The sequence below is a fragment of the Trachemys scripta genome, chromosome 2 (genome assembly GCF_013100865.1).
Source record: "Trachemys scripta elegans isolate TJP31775 chromosome 2, CAS_Tse_1.0, whole genome shotgun sequence".
Taxonomy (NCBI): Eukaryota; Metazoa; Chordata; order Testudines; family Emydidae; genus Trachemys; species Trachemys scripta.
Window position 1 is genome coordinate 244,109,415 of NC_048299.1, and position 15,829 is coordinate 244,125,243.

Consider the following 15,829-nt stretch of genomic DNA (forward strand, 5'->3'; position numbering starts at 1 on the left):
GAAAGCAGGATACTAGGTTAGATGGACCATTGGTCTGACCCAGTATGGCCATCTTATGTTCTGATGTAACACTCTGTTAATTTTCGTTTTCAAAATACTCTGCTGAGAGTATAGAGTACAAAAGACAGATTTTTCTCCGAAGGAAAAATTAATTACTGTGAAGAGGAAAAGGACAAAAATCTATCTATGCATTCCTTAAATCCTACAAGTGAACTGGCCAGATGCTGGCCTTCCACAATTAAGGAATGAATTTCACCACAGACAATGAACATGACTGTCACACATGAATCCCCATTTTCCCCCCATTTTATAAGATGTTAAAATTGGTCAAAATTGCTGATCAATAAAGTTAAAGTGTCAAAACTGTTTCCAGTCCAACCTCCTTATTTTCATAAACTTTACTTTCCAAAACAGTTTTTAAACAAAATCAATATGTTTCTGACTTTTACAAAAATAATCTAAATTTATAGTACAGTAATAACTAAAAAAAATGGCTACTTTTTATAGTTCAAATTTCCCATGTGCTTATTCCGCAGAACTGGTGCATAGACTAGTTTTGACAAAAATCTGGTGACAATATCTGATCACAAATTTTAAAAATGTTTAATTGCCAAGTGACTGACTGTGCCTTACCTATGCCAGCAGAGAGGACAGTTACCATCAGACCAGATGATGCACAGCAGAATAGATGCCAGTCTGTCACTTTCTCTTACCAGAAGGAAAATAAACTACCTTAGCTGTACAGTATAAGAGAGGCTATCAAGATCTCACGCCCTAAAGCACTAATGAACTAGCAGAGTCCTAAATTTGGATTGAGCTCAAGGGAATGCCATGTTTTCTTAATTTCTCAAACTCCCACATATGAAATTCCTGCAAAGTCTACAATTAGCAATATCAAGGCTGAGCTACTGCTCATTAGCACTTCCTAATGGCAGCAACTATCAGTTTCACACTGCTGACAGTACACAAGCCAGACAATGCTAATTAAGAGTTTCTGGGCAAGAGAAGAGAAAGAAAAAACAAAAATGGATAAAACAGATGAGTCTGTACACAGAGACAAAAAAAACCTACATACAGCATACTGGGGCAGAGAAAACCACCTAACCGCACCCTTCCCGTTATTCTTACGGCTTGTCTACACAATGAGTTATTCGGGAACAGATATTCCTGAATAGCTCCAGGTGTGAACACTCTTATTCTGGAATAAGAGTGTCTTGTTCCTATTTAGTTTAAATCACTGGGGCTACATCTACACTACAGGGGGGGGTCGATTTAAGATACGCAAATTCAGCTACGCGAATAGCGTAGCTGAATTCGACGTATCGCAGCCGACTTACCCCGCTGTAGGGACGGCGGCAAAATCGACCTCTGCGGCTTCCCGTCGACGGCGCTTACTCCCACCTCCGCTGGTGGAGTAAGAGCGTTGATTCGGGGATCGATTGTCGCGTCCCAATGGGACGTGATAAATCGATCCCCGAGAGGTCGATTTCTACCCACCGATTCAGGCGGGTAGTGTAGACCTAGCCTCAGTTAAACTAAACAGAAATAAGGCCCTCTTATCCCAGAATAAGAGTCTCCACCCATGGAGCCACTCAGGAATAGCTGTTCCTGAATAACTTCAAGTTCAGACAAGCAACCCACAACCCCTGCTTTTCCCTCCCCCCCAATTGCAAAGATGTGCCTTTCAGAGTGTCAACATTTTAAATTGACATTGGGAGTACTATTATACTGGAATATGTTCAAGGCTGCCAGCAGTGGATTCTTTGATCTGTAGATAATTACAGAGGTGTTGAACATAATGAGCCTGTTCACCAAACGCAAAGAAATCTGTGTGTTCTTCATATCCCCCCCACACACACACACACACACCTTTCAGTTTTTTTCAATTTTCACCATAATCAATAGGGTTCTGCTAATGGATAACTACAATGTTCCCTGACATTTTGGAATTGATCAAATGTGTCATTGAAAAGTTATCACATTATATCCAAACAGCAAAATTCCATCACGATGAGTGTAATCCCTCATGCTCAGCCAAAAACCTGCTTTAAAATGTCCTTCAAAAATATGAATTACTTTGCTGTTTGCCAAATGCTTTCTATTAGCAGGAAATAAATTGCCAAAATGCAACATGATCTGCATTAAAATATATCATGTTACTAGAGCTGTTGTAGCACTGTATTGTGGAATAGCAGGAATCTTAATTTAGCTGGCCCTTTACCATATTTCAACAATAAGACCATCTGCATTTTAATAAGAACAGTAATTACTATGGGAAGATAATGGTACTACAATAGCTATGACTTTCCTTGCAGCCACAGCCTATTAATGCCTGCTGCTCTATCCTGCAAAGCATTGTTAGGCTGTGTCAGTCAGGGGTGTGAAGAAAAAAAAAAAAAAAAAACACACACTCCTGACTGACAAACTATGCCAGCAAAACTGATGTCGCTATACTGGCAAAAATCACTCCTTTCGCTAGTATAAGCTGCCGCTCCACCAGGGGGCTCTGCTGGTCTACCTATACCAGTCTAGCAGCATCAGCCAACCCTTTATAGTGTAGGTTGGCCCTACAAAGCATATTCAATACTAAGATATTGCTTTTTCATGAAGAGGTCAGCTGCCCATACTACTCGCCTCCACAATCATTCTGGGTTTTAAACAATCTTCTTTATTTCACTCACTAAACACCAGGTAGCCCTTTTTATTTATTTATTTTTAAGGTGAAAAGGGCATTATAAGATTGCATTAAAAGTCAACAATTGTGTGACACATTTTGGAGAATTACACTCCATTTTTTCATATTGTGTTTGCTTTTTCAGTCAAGATGTATGGAAAATTGTCTCCTCATATTCAGTTAGGGTAGTACAAGAGACCATAACCAGGAGAAATGGGATGAAAATTAAAGAAATAAAAAACTGTGAATGAATGGGCAAGACAAAACTTCTTGAGTAGGAAACTTAGTAAACTCCATTGCTTGGGACTTTTAAAAGTGGACTGGACAAGGCATCTTTTTAAAAATAACACATTGTCAGGATCCAGCAATGGCAAAGGGACACACTAGATGACCCAGGTCTTCCCCATTTCTACAGTTCTTCATCAATCATTTACATAGGAATATAAATTGCACACTTTGCTTTCAAGAAGGCAACCAATGATCAACAAATGACATGTCCTTGCCCCCCAAAGTAAAAATAATATAGTACAAGAAAACACACAGTGGGATATAGCCATTTGCATTTGGCTGCTTAATGAACCAGGTGGACTACTCAGGTAACCTGACAGATTACTAAACCCCACAACTATCCCTCTCAATTACTCTGGATGAACACAAGAGGGATATATAAGCTCTTCTAATAATTATTTTCAGGTGAATAGTAAGAATACATCTTTTGCATGTGCTATATTCCAGGAAGAGCCCCTTCAGTTTTCTGATTAGGATTATGGAATAAATGAAGAAAACACCAAGAAAGAATCTAATTTAATCTATCTATATTTTACACTTAGTGCATATTGGAACACAATTTGGATAATTCTTCTTAAAATTGTGTAAGCTGTTCATGCAACTGGCATATATTCAAAAAGTAATGTAGTACGTGAATGCAACAAGCTCCCAAAAACCTGAGGGCCTGTCTACATTTACAGTGCTGCAGCTGCACCGCTCTAGTGCTTACTGAAGATGCTACCTACACTGATGAGAGAGATTCTCCCATCGTTATAGGTACTCCACCTCCCCAAGAGGCAGCGGGCTAGGTTGCCAGGAGAAGCCCCTCTATTGACACAGCGCTGTCTACACCGGGGATTAGGTCAGTATAACTGCGTCACTCGCGGGTATGGAAAATCCACATCCATGAGCGATGCAATTATACTGACATAAATTGGTAATGTAGACACTACAAGAAAGAGGAATGCTCTATTTAGGGACCAGTGCAGGCTTCAAACTTTCCCTCTTCCCCGCACACACACAAAACTGTAAAGAAATTAAGTTAAGCAACAGCAATTTTTTTACAGTTGCTGTTTTGAAAGAGTACAGGATATATCCGCTACCTCCTTTTCCTATTTTTTTTTTATTATATCACAAGATCAATCATTTCGTAAGAGAGCGGAATGATTCCACAGAAAGGGGGAAGGGGGCGCGGGAGGGAAACAGTTGTAATTAGCAAGCTCATCTCCTTAAGGGTTAGTGTTCACAACAAATTTAAATTATTTAATATATAGAAAAACTTCCCAGCTTGAGGTTCAATCCAGTTTTATTAATTCTGGGTATGGAGCTTACCCTTCTCAGTCACTTTTACTACCCTTTTCATTTGCAAGTGAAGGTGAAAACTGAAGTAGAGTTAACTCATTGTTCACTAGGGATTAGTTAGTACTTCTGCTCCATGTTTCATACACCTGGTCTAACGTCAAGCTTAACAGTCCTTAAGAATTATTTTTGCTTTTTTTGCTCAGCAGGTCATACAGACCAAAGCCTTTTTTAGTGCTCCTCCTTTAGGCTGAATGCTGTGGCACTTGAAAGGATTTTGGAGAGAGTTTGGAAATTGAAAGCAGGCGGTTATGCATAACTCAACAAGAAAAGTTATTTGGTATAAACTTTCCTGATCTTCCTCTCTCCTTGATAGAGTAAAGTTGCTTAACTGGTTGGGAGCCAAGAGAAAGGGGGAATCTCATGTCAAGTGTAAGATAAAAGTCTGAGTAGAAGGACATCTAGGAAAAAAGGCCTCTTGTATTACATGAATTCACAATTTACTGGGCAAAATACAGTGGCAATTCAAATGGTGGTGTAAATAACATGACAGAGATATATAAAGTGGTCAGAAAAGGAGACATAAGCATGTGTAGTCTACACACCATACAAGGAGAATATGGGAGAGATTGTATTGGAAAGGAGGAGGAAAGAGATGGGGGTTTTGCTTTATTTTACAACTTTTTGTTAAGCTGATTTATGTGCTACATACCCATTCCAGTCTTTGGCATATAAATTACACCCATTTACACTTCCTTTTCTGACAAATGTGTGCAGCCATCTAACTTATATTAACATTTGTCACCTCTAAATTTGTCCAGAGGCTTCTGTGGGAGCTCCTCCTGCTTATACCAGGTCTAAATATGGTCAACTGTGGCTTGGTCTACACTTAAAAGTTATATTGGCATAGCTAGGTCAGTCAGAAATGTGAGGGGGGAAAAATACACTCCTGATCAACACAGCTCCGCCAACAGAAGCGTGTTTCTGACAGCACAGCTAAAGTAATTTTGGGAGTGGGTATTCCTACACCAGCAGAAAAATTCCTTTTGTGAGTGCAGTAGGGAGCTATGTCAGTATAGGATCTGTAGTGTAAACATAGCCTAACAATACAAAGAGAGCATTGAAGAGTATTGAAAAAAGGTATCTTTTAAACACTACATCGTTTATTTGCAGTGTTCCTGAAATAGCAGCATTAAGTATACGCACTTTCCCGTATGTGATAGAGCATTATATATTGAATAGTACTAATGTCACATTGGTCACTGTTGCATTAACACACAATGAAAGAACCTATTATAGTGTCTTTGAAGGAGTTAAGGTTGCTGATTTTCTTTACTTTTGTTCAATTAAAATATAAATCTCAATAGTGAATTAATGCAGATTACCTTTATTTAATACATCTATATCCTATATATATGCAATTCTGCACTAGACATGCTCCTAAACCCACAGGCACGCTATGTTAAAAACGTCATTTCGGAGACCCATGAATTTAGTATCATTTTACCATGGCAACTTTGACTTTTATACTGTGACAAAATTCCTCCTCTATCTTGGTGGGTCCTGCGCTTATTGGCGGATTTTCTTGCCTCGGAGATTCACCATGTGGGTTGGGGAACAGCCCAGAGACCTTCCCCTCTGGAAGAACCCACAGGGGTTGGGCAGCTTGGGACGCCAGACAGTGCACACGTGACAAGCCATCGGCATTGCCATGACGGCTCCCTGCTGTGTGTTGCACACGGAACTGGAAAGGTTGGAGGGATAAGAACCATCTGGTCACCCTTGTGTTCTTCTCCTTGTTCCGCTGCATCCATTGAAGAGGGGCATGGTCGGTCACGAGGACAAATCTGCGCCCGAGCAGGTAGTAGCGCAATGTTTCCATGGCCTATTTTGCAGCGAGGCATTCTCTCTCCACCACTGCATCTTTTTGTTCCCTTGGAAGGAGTTTCCGACTGAGGTATAGAATTGGGTGTTCCTCTCCTCCCCGATCATCTGTGATAGAACGGCCACCAACCCTACTTCCGATGCATCTGTCTGCAGGATAAACTCCTTGGTGAAATCAGGGGCTATCAGTACGGGGTTATTGCAGAGGGCAGTCCGTAGGTCTGTGAATGCTTCCTCTGCTGAATCAGACCATCTCACCAGATCAGGTCCACGGGCTTTCACTAGGTCTGTCAGGGGGCTTGCCCTTGTGGCAAAGTGGGGGATAAATCGTCGGTAATACCCCACCACACCTAGGAACGCCCGGACTTGTTTCTTGCGACTTGGTCGGGGCCAATTTTGGATGGCCTCTAACTTGTTCACTTGGGGCTTTACCAGACCTTTTCCCACAATGTAGCCAAGATATTTGGCCTCTGTAAACCCTACAGTGCACTTGGCAGGGTTTGCTGTAAGGCCAGCTCGCCCGAAGGTATCGAGGACTGCCTCCACCTTCTCCAGGTGGGTTTCCCAGTCTGGGGTATGAATGACCACATTGTCCAAGTAGGCAGCAGCATAACTGTTATGTGGGCGTAATAGCTTGTCCATGAGGCGCTGGAAGGTAGCTGGGGCCCCATGTAGTCCAAAGGGGAGAACAGTATATTGAAAAAGACCCTCTGGTGTAGAGAACGCAGTCTTTTCCTTTGCATCTTCCGCAAGGGGAATCTGCCAGTACCCCTTTGTCAAGTCTAGGGTAGTCAAGTACTGGGCATTACCCAGACGGTCCACTAGCTCATCTATGCGAGGTATGGGGTACGCGTCGAACTGGGATGCTTCGCTTAGTCGCCAGAAGTCGTTGCAAAATCTTGTGGTGCCATCAGGTTTGGGCACCAGCACGATTGGGCTGGACCACTGACTATGGGATTCTTCGATGATCCCCAACTCCAGCATTTTTTTTCCTTCTCCTTTTATTTCCTCCCTTTTTGCCACTGGCACCCGATAGGGCCTCATTGTTAATCTGGCCCCAGCGTTCGTGACAATGTGGTGATATGTCTCGGTTGTTTGACCCGGTTTTGTCGAGAACACATCTTGGTTCCGGAAGATCATCTCAGACACCTCATTCTTCTGGTCTAGTGTTAAATCGGGAGACACTCTCACCTGTTTGGAAGGCTTGTTTTCCTGGGTTAGGTCTTTTTGGACCGTTGTGCATGCCTCTTGTGCATGCCAGGGTTTCAGAAGGTTAACGTGATAAATCTGTTCTTGTTTTCTGCGTCCTGGCTGCCGCACCTTGTAGGTTACTTCCCCCACGGGTTCAACCACCTCATAGGGCCCCTGCCATTGGGCCAGAAGCTTGCTTTCTGCCGTGAGTACCAACACCATAACCCGATCCCCTGGTTGGAACTGTCGCACTTTTGCCTAGCAATTGTAATGGGTTTGCTGGGCCTCCTGTGCCTTCTCCAAATGTTCCCGTACAATAGGGGTAACCCAGGCTATCCGGTCTCGCATCTGCATTACATGCTCTATTATATTTCTCCCCTCATTGGGTTCCTCTTCCCAGATCTCTTTGGCGACATCTAGTATGACACGGGCGTGATGCCCGTATAATAACTTGAAGGGGGAAAACCCAGTTGAGGCCTGTGGTACCTTCCGGATAGCGAACATAAGGTAGGGTAGTAGGGTGTCCCAATCCTTCCCATCCCGACTTACCACCTTCCTTATCATAGCCTTGAGGGTTCGGTTAAATCTTTCTACCAACCCATCAGTCTGCGGATGGTAGACCGAAGTTCTCAGAGTATGTATATGGAGCAGAGTACAGAGGTCCTTCATTAGCTTCGACATAAATGGGGTTCCTTGGTCAGTTAATATCTCCATTCGGGCAAAGATCCCCACTAGCTCTTTGGCTATAGTTTTAGAGGCCGTGTTCCACAGGGGGACGGCTTCTGGGTAGCGAGTAGCATAGTCCAAAACAACAAATATATATTGGTGGCCCCGAGCCATCTTCTCCAGGGGTCCCACTAGGTCCATGGCTATTCGCTCGAAGGGGACCTCTATGATGGGAAGGGGTACTAAAGGTGCCCTCAAGTGGGGACGGGGACTGTGCAGCTGACACTCCGGGCAGGAGGCACACGTACCTCCGCACTTCTTCATGTACTCCGGGCCAGAAGAACCGTCATAGGACTCGTGCCAGGGTCTTCTCTACCCCCAAATGCCTCCCAAAAAGATGACTATGAGCAAGACTTAATACAGCATTCTTGTGTTTTTGAGGTACTAGGATCTGCTGTACCTTCTGCTCCTGTACTCGTGCAACCCGGTATAAGAGATCCTTCTTCATTATGAAGTAGGGTCCTGGTCCCTGGGTTTTCCCTTCCACGGGGACCCCATCTATTTCAGTCACCTCCTTCCTAATGTTGTCATACCTTGGGTCTTCTGCCTGGTCCCGTCCAAAATTTCCTCTCCCAGGGCTAATCTGCCCAAGATCTAGGAGCCCAGTCTCTGTTGCCTCTACTGGTTCAGAAGCATTAGGGTGGGGGTCAGACTCAGGTGCTTCTCCCTCCTGCGTGGCCTCCTTTTCAGCTGTGTGGGTCCGCCTACCTACAAGAGCGACCCTCTGGCCTTGGGTCAGTATTCGGGTTCCCAAGGCCTTAGCTGCCCTTCTTTCCCTTTTTGTCTTTCTACCCTGTCTGGGAGTGGAGAACAAATCTGGGGATATTTCAGAGAAGATTGGGGGTTGACAGTCTGCTGTGGATGTCTCATCAATTTTAGGGTCCCGGTCTTTCTCCAATCCCCCTACTGGGAGTAAGTTTCCAAACCCTGGGAAGTCCCTCCCTATGAGCACTGGGTATGGGAGTTTAGGGTCCATCAGCAGGCGATTAGTCTCTTGCTGCAGCCGCACTGCAAGATAGCCCAGTAGAGACAGTTTGATAAGAAGTGTGAGAATACTTACAAGGGGAGTTAGATTCAATGTTTGTAATGGCTCAGCCATTCCCAGTCCTTATTCAATCCTGAGTTGATTGTGTCTAGTTTGCATATCAATTCCAGCTCAGCAGTCTCTCGTTGGAGTCTGTTTTTGAAGTTTTTCTGTTGTAATATAGCCACCCGCAGGTCTGTCATTGAATGGCCAGACAGGTTAAAGTGTTCTCCCACTGGTTTTTGAGTATTATGATTCCTGATGTCAGATTTGTGTCCATTAATTCTTTTGCGGAGAGACTGTCTGGTTTGGCCAATGAATCTATCTCCCCTTGTAAGTATTCTCACACTCAAACTGTCTGTACCGGGCTATCTTGATTATCACTTCAAAAGTTTTTTTCTCTGTCTTAATTGGCCTCTCAGAGTTGGTAAGACAACTCCCACCTGTTTATGCTCTCTGTATGTGTGTATATATATCTCCTCAATATTTATTGCACTCTGTATGCATCCGAAGAAATGGGCTGTAGTCCACGAAAGCTTATGCTCTAATAAATTTGTTAGTCTCTAAGGTGCCACAAGTACTCCTGTTCTTTTTGTCTCATCACAGTTACAGAGTTGAGTTCTTCCCCTCAAAATTTTCCATATTACTTGGCAAATAAAAATTGCTTGCATTTAGAATAAACTGCTTACTTCTGTAGAAATGGAACACTGTCTTGAGGGAGCAATGAATTAGTCTTCCGAATTTCGGCCAGTATTGCTCACTGAAGTTAAAGAGGTACTGAAGTAGCTTTGTGCTACAACCTGTAAGCTGGACCCATGACCTGCCGGGCTGGTGAAGGTCAGTAGGGAAAATGGTTGGTTCCTCCTTGATTAAGACTGTCAACATTTCCCTATGGAAGGGCAGAGTGCAAGTAGCTCTTACAGCTACTGTGAAGCCAGTGCTCAAGAAGCCAATTTTGATGCTAACAATCTATATAGTCTTCATTTTGGGGAAGTTCATGAAAAGGTTGTGGTGGAAAAATTAATGTGGGTGGGGCTTTTTGTTTGTTTTGATTTTTGCAGTCCTCTGGTTTCCTTGATCCCAGTTTATAGGTTTACAGGACTGGATATGAGATTGCACCTGTTATACTAGTGGATGATCTCCAAGTAACGGAAAAAAAGAGAATCTATGCTGATTTTAGATTGGTCAACAGCTTTGATATTGTTCCATTGCTTGTGAACTATAGCAGTTGGTGGAAGGAGTCACTCTTAGCTTTCTGAAAAAAACAAGCCATTGGCTGTAGATTCCTTTGCCCAAAGGATCCTTTCCTGCAGGATACCACAGGGGTTTAGTGGTACCACCATTATTTCTGTTTGAAGATGCAGATATGGTTAGTGAGGAGACTTAGGGCTTGTCTACACTGCCCACCGGATCAATGGGCAGCGATCGATCCAGCAGGGGTCGATTTATGGCGTCTAGTATAGATGCCATAAATCGACCACTGAGTGCTCTCCCATTGACTCCAGTACTCCACCAGAACGAGAAGTGCAAGCGGAGTCGACAGAAGAGCATTAGCTGTCGACTTACTGCAGTGAAGACACCGCAGTAAGTAGATTTAAGTACGTCGACTTCAGCTACACTATTCACATAGCTGAAGTTGCGTATCTTAGATTGACCTTGCATGATAGTGTAGACAAGTCCATAGGCTGCAGTGTATTCAGCATGACAACTCTCATCTCCATCATGTCTGATCTGATAAAACAATGGAATAAGTTACCCAGTGGCTACATTAACTATGGGTTTCGATGAAAACTAGCTGGTTACAAATTCATTCAGACAGGAAAGTTATAATGTTGTTGGCCTGGTGAAAACAGTTAAAACTTACAATGGCACCTGTAACGGAGGGAGAGTAACAGAGGTGTGCAACCTGATTGCTTTATTACATCTTGGAACACCAAATGATGGTTGTGATCATGTGCACTTTCCCCTTCATCAGCGCCTATGGAAAAGAGTGCCCTTTTCCCTCTGATGTGAGCCTTGATAAAGCTAGCCATACCTTTGTCATCTCAGAATAATACATAGGGTCACACCTTGGGACCATTCAAAATGTGAAGCTAGTGGAGACTATCATGAAGTTGCATATTGAGAGCACATTACACTACTGCTCCTGGATATATACTAGCTTCCAATAAACTTCTGGGAGGGATTCCAGGAGTTGGCTTACCCTATAAAGCAATAAATGTTTTGGGACTTCATTACCTGAGAGGCTGCCTCTCTTTTGAGCTGGAACCACCTTGATAGGAAAGGGGAGTGACTAACAAGGGTCTGAAGGGTACTCAGTTTTGGAATTTGTTTCCCATACTTCTGGTCATACAGGGCTGAGCCAAGATTTGTAACCTTCTTGACATGCTGCAAAGCCCAAATCTTTCTGCTCAGTCTTTTTACAAAGGGGTGGGCTGAGGGTTGAAAGGATTTGGTGGAGATAAATGTATATAATATGGAACATTTTTAAGTTTACAAACAGGCACCGAGGGCAAAGAATGAGTGCCTTGAGATTTTTTTTTGTTTAATAAATATGAAAAAAATTCCATCTCTTTCCTCACCTATTTTTAAATAAGAATTAAAAAAAAAATTCACAGCCTCATCCTCCATTATCTTGTTCACAGGTTGGTTGGTTGTTTTTTGGGAGAACAGGATAATCAGCTACAGAGACTGTTAAACCTTAATCTATTTTATCTATTTTCCACCTATAACCACTAAATTAAGAATGTTTTTCCTGAAGCAACCATTGTATTTGTTTACACTATGGTGGTGATCTAGGAAAATTCTAAAATACATAACTACGAATGAGAAAATAGGTGAGGTAATATATTTTATTGGACCAACTTCTGTTGGTGAAAGAGACAAGCTTTTGACTTTACAGTGTCTTTTACAATATGTGTTAACTACCTATGCTAAACAATACATTCCACCTTTTATTTAGCTGCGAGAGCCTGAGTGCCTTTCCCAGACCTGAAGAAAAGTTCTGTGTAAGCTGATAAACTTGTCTCCTTTACCAACAAAAGTTCATCCAATAAAAGATATTACCTCACCAACCCTGCCTCTCTAATATCCTGGGACCAACACAGCTACAACAATACTGCAGATAACTATGAATGGCAGTGGGCAGTTAATACACAATCTGTCAAACTAAGAATTAACTCTTGTCTCCCTTCTTTAAATGAAGTGGTTTATTTCTTGTGGAAAATATAAAAACAGTAAAATAAGTTTCCAACTTATTGTTTCCACAAACAAACTTTATTTTAGGTGAACCACAAAGCACTGAAGTATTTAGCCAGCCTTATTCCAGTAATATGTAGTCAGAAGTTTTCCATCAAGTCATACAGCAATCAAGTTACTGTTCCAGAGAATCAACAGTATAAGTTGTCTTGTTGTTCCTCCATCATTACACAGAAAAATAAGGTAGTTTCATTCTTATAAATCATGGCAACCACTAATGGGACACACATCTTGCCTTAGGTACTATTGTAAATAACTTTTTCATTTAGGGTTATACAAGATAAACAGTTAAAACTGATTTTAGTGGAAATGTGATTAACTAAATACATCATAACTACATGTAGGTTTATTAAAACTACTTAAATCTCTTTCAAACAGCCTGAAATGATTTACTGGTAAGGGCATAGGGGGAGGGGAAGAAGATTATACTTTTAAGGGCATATTTTAAAATTAGGCTATTGAAGCAAATTAGAGCAACTCCTTCTGTTCCATTTACTAGTTATGAAATAGAAAGCAACTTATTCATCTTTCAAATTACAATGATGTAATAGAATAGACCCCTTTAAAAAAAAAAAAAAAAAAAAACTTCACACACCACCACACACACAAACAACAGTTCCAAATACTATTCTCCCTTTACAAAATGGACAAGTCGAAAAGACCAGGAGGTCTGGGCAACATTTATTCAACAGTAACTCAGAAAAAACACCGAGTACAGATGCTTTTCAGGGAAAAACCTTTGCTACCATAAATAGGCCATTGTTGAGATCTAGGAGTATTCGCAAAAACTCAACATCAAAGGGATTTCACTTTTAATAAAGTGTTGCATACAGTATTTTATAACAAAAAATAGTTTTAAGCTAAGCATGGCACCTAGGTAATATGACATTTGTCATTCTAAAGAGACAACTCCTAGTGGCTTCCACAAAAGGAAAAAGAAAAATACAAATATTGGGGGGGGGGGGGGTTGGGTGATAATGCTAGCCTGCACCTAGTGAGTACTTGATAGGTCAAAAACATCATAATTCCTCTCCTCCCCATGTATGTTTTTGTTATATATGGTGCAGGAAGATGTCAAAATAAATGCTGGAATATCAATTTTGGGGAAAGAAGGGGGAAGAATAAAACAGAGCCTAATCAGAGCCAACAAACAGCTCAACCTCCTAAACAAGGTACTTACAGGATGGCACGTGAGAGGTGAAGGAGTAAAGAGGAACAAAGTATTACAGTTTTTGTTCTATCAGTGAGAAAAAGAATTTGTACATTTTAGAGCTACAAACTATGCCATGAGTGTCCTTTTAAGATGAGTAAAATTATCAAGTGAAAATAAACTGAATTTTGTGATTTAGAATACTATATTGCAGATGAAGAGGCAATACTTGTGTAGCTGAAATAAATACCATATTTGAGGGCTCCCATCCTGAGAGGTTTCATAGATTAATAGATTCTAATCACAACTTTCAATTCCCATTAGCCTCGATGAAATAAAGAGTGCCCAATATTAAGGGCATGTCTACACTGCAAAGAATGTTCTCAACCCAGTTTAGCTAACCTGAGTTAGTTAATTCAGGGTTAAAATAGCAGTGAAGACACAGTGGCTATGTCTACACTGCAAAAAACAAACAAACAAAAAACTGTGGCAGCAAGTCTCAAAGCTCGCATCAACTGACTCAGGCTCACAGGATTCACACTACAGGGCTAAAAATAGCAGTGTAGACGTTCCCACTCAGGCTAGAGCTTGCGCTATGAAACCATGTGAATGGGGCAGATCTCAGACCCCAAGATCTAGCCTAAGCAGGAATGTCTGCAGTGCTATTTTCAGCCCCACAAGCCCAACTCAGTTGACATAGGCTCTGAAACTCACTGCCACATGGTGTTTTGCTTGTTTGTTTTTGCAGCGTAGGCATACCCAGTAACTCAGCTTTTACCTTGGGTTAACAGTTCAATCCTGGGCTCCCATACTCGAGCTGCTAATATGAGTTAAAAGCCAACTTGCCATGTCTTCACTGCTATTGTAACTCAAGTTAGCTAACTTGGGTTTGCTAACCCAAGTTAAGAACCCTTTTTTTTGCGCGCGCGCAGTGTAGACCTGCCTTTAGGATTGAGCCCTCTTCAAAAATTCCCCTAGAGTTAGACAAAGCCTCTAGGCGAATCTTTTCTCTTAGTCAGATTACTTAAGACTAAAAGTTATAATCAAACAACAATACAAAAAAATACACATAGAAAAGAGAACTTACTGTTTTATTCCGTAATCTAATTATGTCCGAGACAGAGCCAGCTCCACAATACTCCATAACAATCCATAGATCTGTGTTCTTAAAGTAGCTGCCATAGTACTTGACAACATAGGGACTAAATATAAACACAAAACAGTTGAGATTCATATATTAATAATCATCAACAATGAAAAAATATCCAGGGTCAGTTCTAATAAGATGAGAATTGGGGAGTCACTAGGACAGCCAAAGATTGCGTGGCGCATTTGAGTGAATTTTAGGTCATGGTGGGATTACCTTAATCAAGGCTTCAAAAAGGCCTGGTTAGACTTCCAGAAGTTTGGTTGTTTAACCAAAATGAAAGAGGCACATGTAGAATGACCTACAATACTCCCACACCCCTCAAATAAATACAAAGACCTCCCCAATCACCAGTTGCTTTCTGATGAAGGGGAAGCACCTTCTTCACTCCCCTTTTCCTTGGGAAAAGTCTATTCCCCTTTTCACTATCTTCAGGAGCCTTCTTCTTTTTCTCTCTTTCCAGTATTGAGTGGACAGCGTAGCAATCATTCTAAATTTCCCCTTTTTTTCCACACAACCTGCAGGAGTCTATTTCAAAAACAAACCCGAATAGCTACCTGAATATTGTTCAGTCTAACGTTTTGCTATAGAAATATTTATGGAACTCTAAGTGCATTTTCCATATTAAGTTTTAACGGAAGACTATTATTTATATAGTGCCATAAATTGTGCATGTTGTATTTCCATTCATCAACATATCAAATAAAGGACATAAATCCTCCCCTGAGCTCAGGGGCCAAAGGCACAAGGGACTCCGGTAGAATATAAACAAGTGCCTCCAATTAGAAAGGGAAGCAGTCCTTGTAACTAGAATGCTTAATGAATTAGGGGTGTAATGTTGCACCCCATAATGCTTTATAGAAATATGCTTATGAGTGTAAATATGACATAACTGAAATATGTTTTATGCTAGATATGCCATGTAATATATCTTTGCAAAGGTTATAATCTAGGAATATGAAATATAAGTCTGAGGTCCTATTGTAATTATGCAAAGTGTGGGCCATTAATGGTGGCTTGGAACCTTGATGGCTCCCATTAACCAGGATACTTGGTTGTAATGGGTCTGTTTACTTGCAAGTCTTCCTGTATACCTGTGTGCTGGCAAGTGGGTAATGAAGTCTTACAGTGACATGTGATCATGTCACCTGAACTGGAATCCATCTTCAACCTGGTGCTTTTCCATTTAGAAGGAGGGATGGGAACCCA

The 15,829-nt window shown here is 41.6% G+C and overlaps 1 protein-coding gene across 3 annotated transcripts in view; it reads right to left on the reverse strand.

The window, feature by feature from the left end:
- STK3 (serine/threonine kinase 3) overlaps positions 1 to 15,829 on the reverse strand; it is a 280,022-nt gene that overhangs the window by 230,129 nt on the left and 34,064 nt on the right. For all 3 annotated transcript variants that reach the window (XM_034763361.1, XM_034763360.1, XM_034763362.1), the window contains exon 4: positions 14,561 to 14,675. In XM_034763361.1, the coding sequence (XP_034619252.1) occupies positions 14,561 to 14,675 (115 nt within the window). The remainder of the gene's footprint in view (positions 1 to 14,560; positions 14,676 to 15,829) is intronic.